At 48.6% G+C, this 13919-nt stretch overlaps 1 protein-coding gene across 6 annotated transcripts in view; it reads right to left on the bottom strand.

Moving 5' to 3' along the window:
• Positions 1-13919, bottom strand: part of SBF2 (SET binding factor 2) — a 2080461-nt gene that overhangs the window by 558723 nt on the left and 1507819 nt on the right. For all 6 annotated transcript variants that reach the window (XM_085648170.1, XM_085648169.1, XM_085648168.1 and 3 more), the window contains exon 24: positions 12579-12754. In XM_085648170.1, the coding sequence (XP_085504296.1) occupies positions 12579-12754 (176 nt within the window). The remainder of the gene's footprint in view (positions 1-12578; positions 12755-13919) is intronic.

Consider the following 13919-nt stretch of genomic DNA (forward strand, 5'->3'; position numbering starts at 1 on the left):
CCCCCCAACGCTTATGTGCACATACATGTAACCTATGTATTTCCCCTCCATGGCCTTTCTATCATGATGCTTATGCTATAACGTGGCCTGCCATCATCCAGTCTCCCATGAGAGAAACGACAAATCTGTATTGAGGCCTACACGTTTTTCATCATGTTTTCCTGCATTTTCATGAAGCCCATGTTTATGGCTCAGCCAGAGCCGAAAAGAGGTTTCATGCCTCAGAACGCTCTGAAAGCTGCAGCTACGTATCCTTGGCCTCGCACACTTGGGCCTCAGCCAAAGGGGCCCTGTCACAAGGTACCGAGACAGTATTGAGCACGGTTATCTGCTTACTCCTACAGAGCCGCATTCTTGCCTGGTGAAGGAGGAATGAACGCGACCCATCTGCAAGGAGGGAGCCCAGCCTTACTGTCTCTCTTTGTGAGATTGCAAAGCTCACGTCAGTAAAAAGCCCATAGCCCCCATGTAAGGCCTCTGCAGTAAATGAAGTAAATGAAGAAATAGATGCCACATCGGCTCTTGGTGATGAGCAACCTATGTCACAAATCAGTCCCTGCTCCAGACATCGGATATCAGATAATACAAGATGTGCTGGTCGTCCTGACACTGAAGGCCTCACTCACTGAAGGCCTCACTTCCAGACTTGTCCGGTTGCATAGCAACCCTCCCCACGTCAGTTACACGTCATGCTCGAGTTGAGCACAAGTAAGGCAAAGTTCCAGTACAATTCCAGCAGATCACGCAACCCCCTCCAGGTATCCACCCACCTATGACAAATTACATATTATCATCAAGTGGACGCCCACATGGACGCCCACCTTCACGCCTACTTACACGCCCACATGCTCTTATCTCATTCTCTCTTGCTCTTTTGCTTACGTACAATTGAGAGATGTATATATACTGTACTCCGTGAATAATGTTTTGAGAATATTGAGAATACTTTTGAGTCCCTTTCCAGATCCTTTGTGGTGATGGTAATATTCTCCCTTTGACTCGAGTTATTGGAATAAAGCCCTTTATGAACCTGATACCACAGACTCAGCCTCTTGCTTTATGCATGATCTTATTTATATACTAAAAATTCTGAGAGCGTAATATTTTATTTACCACAAACTTAGAATATCCAAAGGCGTCAGACTGGATCGGGAAGTTTTTTTGCAGCAGCACCTCTGCGCGCCGGGGGACGGTGCCACACGACCCCGCCCTGACGTCATCCACGTACATGACGTCAGCGAGGTCATATAAGTTCCTCCCGGCGCGCTGACGTCCGTTTTCTTCGGAGAAACTTTTCCGCGGAGCCACCATCAAAAACTGGGAAAGTATGGGAACAGTGTGCGAGGGATGAGAAATCCGTGAATAAAGAAGGAGGATGGTGCAAGACACCATCGTAAAAGACAGAATTAGACACTGCCTACATATAAGTGAAAAAGCTGTGAGAAAGAGCCCCGCAAAGACCCTCCCCAAAGTGCAACGAGGGAAGAATATCCCGATAGAAATAGACTGTCATTACCATGTAGAACTGTGCTGTCCAGCAAGAATGGAGCACAGAAAGAACAACAGTTCAATGCAAGAAGGTATGAAAAGACTGGCACTTCCCCTATAGTAATGGAGGTTTGAACAAAGCTCAACAGTTCCCCAAAGAAGACAACAATAGAGTAGACCAGAACCCTGAGCCAATAGAGAAGGCGGGAGGGAGGGAAGGCAGCAGGAGAAGGAAGAAAAAAAAAAAGAAGAAGAAGATGAAGCTCTTGATAAAAGTGAATCAAAAGGCACCATTTTACAGAAAAGAAGCCCCTGGAGGGAGTCAGCTGTATATGGCAATTCTCAAAGGGCGCAACAAAGTGAGCACCAGTGAGAGAAAAAACCAATGGCAATTGAAAGAGGCCAGTGGAGATCCCCACTTGGCAAGGTCCTCGCAGAACGGGGAGGATGGGTGGGCGTTAAGGAATCTGCGGCTAGACAACGTCTCTACCAGATACATCGTTACCGAAGTTAAGTAACTCGTATATCTGATAGAGAAATCAACTTAACTGAGATTCCTTAACTGAGAATAGATACCACAGCCGTACCCCAAAGGAGAGGTGGGTCTGCGACAGAACAACAGAAAGCGCCAATCACTTGAGCCGGCAGCAGAGTGACGGACAATGGGGGAGGCTGTGGCGGAACAGCCAGACAGCAACGCAATTAGCTTGGAAGAGCAAAGACAACGGGATGCAAGACACCCCAAAAATGTCAGAATGGCGCTACACCATACCCGTATAAGCATGAGAGGTAGAAACGGCACCAGCCATATACCAGAACAAAAGAGAGAGAGAGAGATGAAGAAGGACCTCTCTCAGGTTAATGGCGCACTATGTAGACACCAACCAAAGCAAGAGGTAGAAACTGAGCAATGTTTTTAGAAGTGCAGGCGGGAACAAGAAACATACCAAGTGCACACCCAGTCCCAAAAGGGGGAACAGGGCAAACAGTAACAATCTGAAGCACGGTGATGCGGCCCACCACTGAAACATACACAGAGCAAACAGCCACAGGGACAACAAGGTGGCGTAGCTAAAATAAGCACAAGACTGTCCGACCAGGCAGCTTGAAGACTAAGGTGAGAACCAACTCATGAAATACAGATATGCAGGGTGTAGACCCTAGGACGACTGACATCAGAAAGGCCGTCCCGCAGGCCCAACTGATATAATATAGGGTGATACCTAATGAAAAAGGCACATCCGAAGGAAGTGGCAGCAGTGGCACCAAGTACCAAAGCGTAGAAATGGAGGAAGAATATCAGAATTCTAGACCACACCCTCCGACTGGAAGAAAAGTAACCCTTGGCAAGAAAGAGAGATATCGTTCAGTGTCTGAACACCAAGAAGGGAGCAGTGTCAAACTGGGGACCACCCCAGAAGGTGGAACGCGAAAAGGGACCCTATTGGCAATCCTGCATGCATCATTGAAAAGCTCCCTGACACATGGAGACACTGGACCACACCTCGTAGCCTCGAAGAGAGGCGAAGACGTAGGAAGAATCGTACCCATGGGAAAATATATATATATATATATATATATATATATATATATATATATATATATATATATATATATATATATATATATATATATATATATATTACCTACTGGCGGTCGCCAGTAGGTAGTTATAGTTAGGACCACGTTTCCATAGGAAATCCGCAACATTCTATTTTGAATAACTTTGGCGCCGGTCGACGAATCCTCCCGAATTTTTCAAAATAGGTGGGGCGCTACGCTCCGCTCCTACCCTGAAAGTCTCGGGGGGATTCGTCAAGCGGGGGCTGAGATAAAAGGGGGGTCCCAAAACGCGTTTTTCCCATGCATTTTTCCATAGGACCTTTAGACAGGGCTACAGCCCGAACGGCTGAACAGAATTTAATGAAATTTGGCAGAGAGGTAGTCCCCAGGTCAAGGAAGTGCCTTTTGTAGGTTTGGTGTAAATCTGTTCAGTAGATTCTGAGAAAATAGCCTTTAAATCAATATATATATCTGTGGCAGCTTACGGTGCGCTTACCGTGCGCTTACCGTAAGCTTACCGTACGCGTACGGTGGCGTGCGCGAGCGCGATTCTGATTGGCTCTTAGATCTTAGTAAACATTCGAGTCGGTCGAAACCAGGAAGCGGCGGCCATTTTCTCTCTCGCTTCCTTAGTTGGGCAGCAAAAACGTACCCCAAATATATGTAAAGAGGCAGTTTCATGAGATCCTAACCACCCAGCATTGATACAGGGGTCCCCAAACCACCCCCAAGCCCAAAAAAAAAAAAAATTTTTTTTTCGGAAAATCGCCGATTACGCTTACCGTACGGTAAAAAATTATAAAAAAAAAAAAAACTATCCACATTCTCCCCACCCCGTGTGCAAATGGTGCCCGAAGAATACATTTCACAAAGATGCGCAAAATATGTCCCCCATGTGCGCACGGTGCGCGAAGCGCATCGTGCGTACATGGCCCATCCCGCTTAACGTGGGCACGCGGTGCGCGCAGCGCACCGCGTGACCACTGTGCGTGCACGGCACTAACTGCGTAAAGTGGGCGCGCGGTGCGCGAAGCGCACCGCGCTCTCACTGTGCGCACACGGTGCGCGAAGCGCACCGTGCGGGCACGGAACGAACTGCGTTAACTGGGCGCGCACGCCACGAATGGCGTAAAGTAACTTAGCATTTAAAAAACCTTGCAAATTCACTGAAAAAAACCATAGGTTTCACACATGTTATAGTTAGCTGGACATTTTACTGATAAAAAACCAATGAAATTCCCCCGTTATAGTTACTGCAGGCAACTATAACTCACGCGACCGCAATCTTCTGCTGATGACATATGTGTCTTTATGAAAAAAAAATATTTGTAATATATGTAAAGCTAAAATTTAATGGAAGAAGACATGGGCAAATAAGTGTCTAAATACAGTATTAGCATCAGCAGAGGATTGCGGTCGCGTGAGTTATAGTTGCCTGCAGTAACTATAACGGGGGAATTTCATTGGTTTTTTATCAGTAAAATGTCCAGCTAACTATAACGTGTGAAACCTATGGTTTTTTCAGTGAATATATATATATATATATATATATATATATATATATATATATATATATATATATATATATTCACTGAAAAAACCATAGATTTCACACGTTATAGTTAGCTGGACATTTCACTCGTAAAAAACCAATGTAATTCCCCCGTTATAGTTAGTGCAGGCAACTATAACTCACGCGACCGCAATCCTCTGCTGATGACGTCAGATATTACATCACTGTATTTAGACACTTATTTACCCATGTCTTCTTCCATTAATCTTTAGCTATACATATATTACAAATATTTATTTTTCATAAAGACACATATGTCATCAGTGATGTAATATCTGACGTCATCAGCAGAGGATTGCGGTCGGGTGAGTTATAGTTGCCTGCACTAACTATAACGGGGGAATTTCATTGGTTTTTTACGAGTGAAATGTCCAGCTAACTATAACATGTGTGAAACCTATGGTTTTTTTAAGTGAATTTGCAAGGTGTTTTAAATGCTAATTCGTAACTATAACGTGTGTGAAACCTATGGTTTTTTCATTGAATTTGTACGTTTTTTTAAATGCTAAGTTATGTATTTATTAATTTTATTTTTTTTCAGGTTTTTCACCGTGCGCGCACCGTGCGCACGCTATGGGCGCTCGGTGCGCTTCGCGCACCGACCACCCACGGTTCGCAGTGCGTGGCGTGCGCACCTCGCGATTTTTTTATTAAAAAAAAATTGTTTTTTCTCCCTTGGGGGTCCTTCTGTGACCCCCTGACCAAGGCTAGGGGGTCAGGAACTGTCCACTCTGCCCCCGTTCACGTTCTCCGCCTTTTTTTTTCACCCCCTCAGACTGCGAGAGACAAAATGGCAGCCGACACTTCCTGGTTTCGACCGATTCGAATGTTTACCGACATCTAACAACCAATCAGAATTGCGCTCGCGCACGGCAGGGTGCGCGCGTATAGATATTGATATGCTTTTAAATGCTATTTTCTCAGGAAATACTGAACAGATTTACACCAGACCTGCAAAAGGCACTTCCTTGACCTTATGGCTACCTCTCTGCCAAATTTCACGTAATTCTGTTCAGCCGTTCGGGCTGTAGCTGCAACTAAAGGTCCTATGGAAAAATGCATGGGGAAAACGCGTTTTGGGACCCCCCCTTTTACTCGGCCCCCACTTGACGAATCACCCCGAGACGTTCAGGGTAGGAGCTGAATGGAGCGCCCCATTTGTTTTGAAAATTTCGAGAGGATTCGTCAACCGGCGGCAAAGTTATTCAAAATAGAATTTTGAGATTTCCTATGTAAACTAGGTTGTAACTATAACTATCTACTGGCGACCGCCAGTAGATAATATATATATATATAATCCGAGTGGCCAAGGAGACCACTCTCAGAAAAGCCGCACCGGCCTCTGTAGCCCTCCGTGGAGGGGACAGCAGCTCATCTGTAGGTGAGGGCTGTAAGCTAAGCCTCCCCAGACACTGAGGGTGCGACCAATGTCCAACTGAAGGGAGCCCCATTGACGAATGGGGGTCCTGATGGGGCTCTTGAGGAGGCGGGGAGCCTGCCGGGGGCTCCTGAGGAGGCGGGAGTCCTGCCGAGTCCACAAACTTTAAGGGAGGCACAGGCAAGAAAACATCTGGTGATGCCAAACTCTTTCCAGAAGCTTCTGGAGAACAGTCAACAACCCGGCGTCGATGTGGCGCCAAAACGACTGTAGTCGGCACCGATTGTGACTCGTCCGGCGCCGAGTCTGCCCTGTCCAGTGCCGAATCCACGACAAGCTCCCTGTCTCAGCACCTGCGGGTCTCTATGGGTGAGGTGCCGTCGTTCTAGTGTAAGAATTTGGGCCTCTAGTGTGGCAAGTTCTCCCTGGGCCATCCTCTTTGCCCAGGTTATCCGGTGCTGGGCCCTATCTCGTAGCACCATTTTATAGGCTTCCCACATCGTAACCCCAGACTGCACCGAGTCCATGTTTTCTGCAAAGAAGTCTTTAGTATCTGCTCAGAGACCCTGGAACACCTCCTTACTCTGTAAATCCCAATCCAATAATCTCCAGCCCCCCCCGTCCAGTGCGGGGCCTCTCACCCACTCGAACATATCGGGGCGAGTGGTCAGACAAACCCCGGGCCATGTCTCCAGCAGTATGTCTGTCACCCCGTGTTGGGTCCCGGTCTGCAGCATCGGCGGGGCATAAGCTGAGAGGATAGTGACATTCCTCCTTCCCAATGACCCTGTCACTCACACATAGGTTCCCTGAGGATCTATCCATGTCTGTGTTATCAGAAAAGGAGGTGACTTTTTAATCAGGATAGCGACTCCTCTAGAGCCGGAGGAGTAACCCGCATGTGCCAGGACCATATAGGCCCCCCGTGCAAGGAACCCGCACTTCGTGCCCTTAAGATGGGTTTCCTGCAGTAGCACCACATCCAAGTGTGTGTGTTTTATGAATGCCGAGAGCAACCCTCTCTTAATTTTGTCACCAGGGACATTAGCATTCCAGGTAAGCACTGTGAAGGGGCTATCCTCCAAACCCATCCCGACCGGTTATTGTGTAGTGGTGGGACACGTGTATATGGGTGATTAAATAACGCCCTATACGGGGATGTGGGTGATTGCGCACGCTCTCCAAATTCTGTGACTGTACCTCAGCAAAAACATAATAAACCAGAAAAACAATGGAACTAGTTGTAACCCCGTACTCCCATTCCCCCACCCCACCTCCCTCCTCCCCATTGTCACACCCCTGACAGGCTCTCGAGGTTGTGCATAAGGGTGGTAGAGGTCTGTAGCCTGCCCGAGGCCAACTTACGCTACAAGTTCAAACATCTGCAGTAGCCCCAATAGTTCCACAAAAAAAACAACCCTCGAATAGAGAAAGACAAGCAAAAGCTAAGGACCAGAAGTGCTGGAAAGGAGAAGGGAAGAATAAAGGGGGGGAAGGGGGAAGAAAGCAAGAAGAAGAATCAATTAAGGGCTATCCAAAGCCCGAGTCTGTGGCCAGTTCCGGCCTGTCGCCTGCGATGTAGTAGAGCACTTCAGTCCCTCTGTAGGACTCGTAAATGATATATCGGGGGGAGGGGGGGGAAGAGTGTCCAGTCAATAAACTCCATCTTAATATTCTGATTCCACGGCCAGTCCCAGAGGCTCATATTCAGGAGTGCGAGTCAGTGATGCCAAGGTTTCTGTTGCCGCGTCTTACTCTACTGCCACTATTGCACCAGCCAAGGGATGGAGAGAGGGCTCGTCCTCTCCTTCTCCAGACGTGCTACCTCTAGTGTCAGTCTCCGTGCCAGGTTCAGGGTTGTCAGAGAGGCGGAGGGTGTGCAAGCCTGCTGACAGGTGAGAGTCCAGTGAGCGACAGCTACGCTGCTGGATCCTCCCACTGCCCCTCGGTGCATATGGCATCACCTCCTTCAGACGGTGTTTCCGGTTAACCTGGGGTCGGAGTGCTCTTTGATGACCAGAGGGCCGTGGGGCGTTCCCCGTCAATGTCTGGCGGCGGCGCGATGGGACCTCCGGTTGCCTCAATATGGACCTTTCCTCGATCCATTGCCATGCTTCCGCCGGTGTTTGGAAGAAGTGGGTCCTCCCCATGAATAACACTTTCAGTTTTGTGGGAAATAGAAGCATATATTGGATCTTGTGTTCCCGAAGCTTTGCCTTCACCGAGTCAAAGGTACGCCGTTGCTTCTGAACCTCCCTGCTGTAATCCGGAAAGATCTTTATACGTGTGTTCTCGTGTCCGATATCTCCGATTTTCCTAGCCTCTCAGAGGATCATGTCTCTGTCTAGGAAGTTCAGAAAGCAAGCTATAGCTGGACGCGGCTGCAACCCCGGGGGCGGTCGCACCATCAGGGCCCTATGCGCCCTTTCTATGACGAAACAAGCTGAGAACAGATCCGTCGGGAAGGTGCGGCGGAGCCAAGAATAGAGAAATTCCAACATGTTTGTCCCTTCAATGCCTTCTCTAAAGCCCACGGATCGAAGGCTATTGCGTCTTGCCCTGTTTTCCGCATCATCGACGCGCCACAGAAGGTCTTTGTATAAGGACCAGAGGTCTGTTATACCTTTGCGGAGGTCCTGAAGGGCATCTTCAGCCTCACACAGCCTGGTCTCTGATTCCGTGACCCTGGCCACCAGATTTCGTAGGTCCTTGCCCACCTCCCCTATCTTCCCCTCCAATGCCATCCCGGAGGACTGGATCGCCTGGAGGAGAGTGTCCGTATCGGTACGGGCGGCCGGTCGTTCCTCCGGGGGGGGGGGGGGGGGTTGAACACCTTTGTGTAGCGGTCCATTTGGGGGAGGGGGGGGGGGGGAGGGGTTGAACACCTTTGTGTAGCGGTCCATTTTCCCCTGGCGTGGCGGCTTCGGGTCTTTGTCCTTGCCCATATTCGTAGGTACAGTACTGGATCACGAGGAGTAGCATGGCGAGGCCAGGGTCTAGTGCTCTAACGGTGGAGGGGGAACCAGTTCTTCACCACGCCCTGCTGAACAATCCCTCAACGCGGACCCAGCCCGCAGAGCACCGGAACGTCTCGACTGGGAGAAGTCCGTTCCCCCCAAGGTATATTCGTTCCTTCTCCAAACCAACAAGGATCCGGACCCTACAGCCGATAACGAAGGGCAGAGGCGCTCCGCAGAACCGCCCCAGCAAGCCCCCAGGGGTCCAGACCGGTCAGGGCCACCGGGGTCCAGCAGAAGCACCCACCCTTGGTTTCAGGGCAGTAGAAGAGGCACTTCGCCAAGCACTGTCCCCACGTCCGCCACCTCAGCAGGGTGCAGGAAGAATGCTACTGTCCTCCTTGTAATCACGCGGGCCCGAGCCCCCAGCAGGCTTGCACAGCGTGTGGCTGGGGCCGCACTCCTGCACATGCGGCCAGTTCCCGCTCCAGCTCAGCCCAGGTACCTGCTCAGAGGAGGGGTGAGGGGGGGGGCGAAGGCACAGTCCCAGGGAGCATAAGGGTTTGCCCGCAGGCCTTGGTCGCGCAGATCTCTGCCGCAATCTGCCGCTTTGAGCCGGTCTCTCGTGCCCCCACTTACGGTATTGTGACCCCCAGGCCTCACTACCGGGCGGTGCAGATCCCCACAGCTGCCCGGCTCACCTGGGGTCGTTGTGCAGGGCAATTCTCCTCAATCTCCGTCCCGGAATGCGGGTCCCCAGCAGCAGGACACTCCTCCCTCTTTGAGCCGGTGGCCTGGAGCTCCGCGTCCAAGGGTGCAGCGCAGTCCGATATTGTCCAGCAGGCTCAGGGCAAGAGCCCCCACGGCACCCCCCCCGTCGGGACGCAGGGGGGCACGCGGAGGCCGATAGTCCTCCCGAGCTGTGCCCCAGGGCTCCGCGCTGTGGAGGAGCAGTGCAGGATCGGCTCAGGGCCGCGCCGGCGCCATTTTATCAGCCCAGGCACAGCGGCTTCTCGGGACCTAGATGGGCGCCACAGGAGTCAAGAAACCGTTTGAAGTCCTCCTTGAGTGAGGCTGGGGTGTCAGCAACGCCTGAGGATCCAAGGCAAGTGTTCTCCGAGCCTGTATACTGCCGGATTCGGTGTCAGATGGTGCTTTCCACCGGAGCGCAGCAAAAGCGCGTTTTACACGGCCATGTTGTTGGCCACACCCCCTCGTGTCTGTAATCTTGATGGAACTGCACGGAGTTGTGCACCACACACCTCGTGCCCCACGTTTTCCTATGGTGGGAGATCTGATAAAGTCAATGAATGCTTTATTACTGAACTTAAGTCCCCCAACTTTGGCCATGAGCGTGTCCTCCTTTTGCATGGATTGCTGGACCCCATAACTTGCTCTGGCGCCGATTGAACTGGAGTAAGCATGCACAGTGCGGGTTCCGGAGACCCGGAAGGGTCTGTAACCTTTTCCTTTATCCCAAAATATACTGTGATTCTGACAGCTGCTTTTTTGCTACTGTATGCACAACCTCCCTTTGGCAGCTCGACAGAGTTAGAAGCCTGTAGGGTCATTGAGGTCGTCCAACTAGCTTGATGCGTTGTGTCCTTATCTCTATTGTGAATCATAGCTTGTTTCCCTGTTCCCATTTTTGGCTGCATCCGTGCCATGCTTTTGAGCATCCCTGCTGCTCTCCTAAATGTGTGAATCTTATGGGATGTCATCCAATGTCGATTTGGAAGGAGCCTTAAAGTCCTCCTGCTGTATTGGCGGTCTGTTTAATTTCTGATGTGTCCGAATAAACGTTTTTGTGTAGGTCGCCCCGGCTTTGCCCTTATTTTTTACTCTTTGTAGCGATGGGCAAAGTTGCTGATGCACTCAGAGGGCTTTTGGATTTGACTTATGGGATCTAATTACTGCACCTTCCTCATGTTCACCAGTATTCTGAGGGTGGGGGTGATTCGGGGACGGCGGGGAGGGGGGGGCGTTGAGGGGGGTGGCCGGGACAGCAAGAGGGGAAGCAGGGCCGAATTTCCCAGGTCTACTCCTACCCTCACCACGTTGGTAGGGGCTGTTGATGGGAAACGTTAGAGGCCTGTGGTTCCCTAGGAGTCCCCGTTTGATGCTGCCTGCACTGCACTGCTTCCTCCTGCTACGAACAGCAGCCTGTGTATTTGACTGTATTTTGTTATGCTTTAACAAAATCCATTCAAAAAATACCTCAGTGGATGCGCACACATCCACAGTCTCTCACCGACCTGAGTGTGATTTTGCCATCAGGGCTGCTGCAATTGTGGGTACCAGAGAATTCAAATTATGGTCAGGCCAGATTGTAAGTGCTGGGATTGCTTTGGGCGAGTTTTCAAAGCTTATTTGCCCCAGTGTGGGATGACGAAGTTAGGCCTGCTCAATCCTCAGGTAGTTACAGTCTTCCATTAGCCCCATATTGATAGGAGCTTGGGGCTGCCTTTCCAATAAAGTCTATGTGGATTCATGATACTCACTGGTTTTCATTGTGTTAGGAACTGTATTACAGTAGTTTCGTTGTACCGATTAAACCGGTGTAAGACCCACAGCTTCCCTCAGTTGGCCTGGTTGTCATGGGACCCTATACATCCTACTCTACAGCAAACCTTTCTCAAGGCGGGGCTTTGCTGCCGCAGTGCCCAATGAGAATCCTTTGGGGCAGTGAGCCTGAGCCACCAGCCCATCATTTTCTTTTGGGCTTATTCGTAGGAAGCCTTGCTGTCAACATACATATCCCACCGTTCTTTGTATGTATAGGAGAAGAGAGGGGTACATGAGAGTGGGATTAGTGTCCCTAGCCCTCATCCAGCGCATTTTACTACCCTATATTCTAAACTAGATGGTGGAAGGCACTGAGGGCACCAGCTGTGGAGCTACTACAGGAAGAGTGTATCCAGCAGCGCAAGGACTACTTTGTACAACTGCATTTCCCAGACATACATAAAAAACTGTTTGAAACATTGAATAAATGAATCCCTATCATATGCAATGATGCATTATATAGTACAATATCAAATGTATCAAATGGAATATTCACCATCATAAAAACACACTATACAGTCGACATAAAAAAACGTAATTCTCGCAAAAGGAGACTTGGCTATAATACTATGGTTAATGTGTTCTTAATTATTCTGGTTAATCGTAACCCGCTCTTACACTGCTTCTCTCACACCCATGACCGACAGCCATACTTTACACCAGCCCATATTTTGGAAAAACTATTTCGTGGCACAAATTTGTCCAGTCGATACTACCAAAGAACATCACGTGATAAAATTACTGGGTGAGATTCATAATGCTGCATGCTCAGCCTTGCTGCTGGAGAAGGAGAAGATGGTAAGCTTTAACAATGCTTGTTATGAATTAGGTAACATTTGCAAATGTTAAATATACAGGCCTGCTGTCATGTAAACGCATATGGGCAATGAACAGTAAGGCACACTAATCTAAAACCGAATTTCTATTTGCAGTTAGATTAGGCACACATAAGAAATGGTAGAAATAATTCACTCGAGTTCAAAGTAACTATTTAATCAGACTGCGAACATTTCAACAGAAGGGTGGAGGGGGTAAACCAGACGAAAGCTCTTACCGAAAAGAAGTGTTCTTTTCCTTCGGCTTTGGTAAGATTATTGGTGGGGCGGTCTGCCCAGCAGCAAAAGCAAACGTACTGAAGATAGACAGGGGATAGCGGAACTTCATTAGCTGTTTCTTAAAAACATCAACCATCTCAGGACTTACTTCACCATCAAAGGCAACCTTGATTAACTGTATTAAAAGGCATCAACGAAGAGAAACATGAGGAAATAATGCAAATAAAAACTAACACAAGTAAATAGGCAAGCAATATTCGTATGGCATTAGAGCGCAATTTAAGACAGCTTTGGAAGACACCATTCCCGAGAGAACATAGAGGAATTTGGAGCAATTGTTTCCGAAACGTTTTTGAGAGGATTACCAATACTAAATGTACATAGTGCGTTCCTCACAAGATGCATTTAGTCAGTCTGTAATTTTATGTAGCACACTCTAGGCCCCAATGAGCATCTTAGTAGACTAAAGGGCTGCAAAAACATATCAATAGTGCTAGCTCCGTGTTGAAATCAAATTACTAACGTCGAGTAGCTATCCTAGTCTTCCAAGGAAGCTTGATCAGCTGGTCACATGACCACCTTGCAAAGGTGTAAATCAGGGCCTTGGAGAATGGGATTAAGATTAAACAGTTGATGATGATATAAAGATATTTGGGCAGCAGATCCTTTAGCAATGTGAGCATCTGAATTTCATACATAGTGCACAACTATTTACACCCCATAACACCATGGTGCAGTTCTGACATTCTTTTTTGAGCGAGTATAAGAAGAATTTGCGATGTGGAAAGACAGAAAGCAGATTTATCCTCAGTAAAAAGGAGGACTTCAAGGAACACACGAAAAGGTTTTAGTGGTTGCTGTTTGCTAAACCATGACCCACAACTTGCTGCCAAGAGAAATCATACCACAGGAGACAGGAAAGTTGGAATTCATGGCTTTATACATCAAACACACTGTCTGAAACACAACAGGCCTCAATAATAAGCAGGCACAGAAAAAGCAAGACTGTGGTGAAGGTCATAACAATTGACGCTTGAGGCAAGACTGGATGCTACATGTTGAACGAAACCTAGGTGAATGCCAAGATGAATGCTTAAATGCACAGAAGCCCCATATGACCCCTGACTGCCATTACTGATGCACTGTCTCTCCCTAGTTAGTTCTCGAACCCCCAACAACCAATACATTCATTGAGTGACTTCTTAACAACCAGAGGATTCCTTCAAAAATCAATTACTGAGACCGAAGCCTAGTCTCTACGATCTCCACGGTTTTCTCTTAAGTTTTTACTTCCTTTTTATGGGCAGATGACAAGCACAATCTCAAGACCTGCCAAGTGC

Source organism: Triturus cristatus, chromosome 3_2, assembly GCF_964204655.1.
Source record: "Triturus cristatus chromosome 3_2, aTriCri1.1, whole genome shotgun sequence".
Taxonomy (NCBI): domain Eukaryota; kingdom Metazoa; phylum Chordata; class Amphibia; order Caudata; family Salamandridae; genus Triturus; species Triturus cristatus.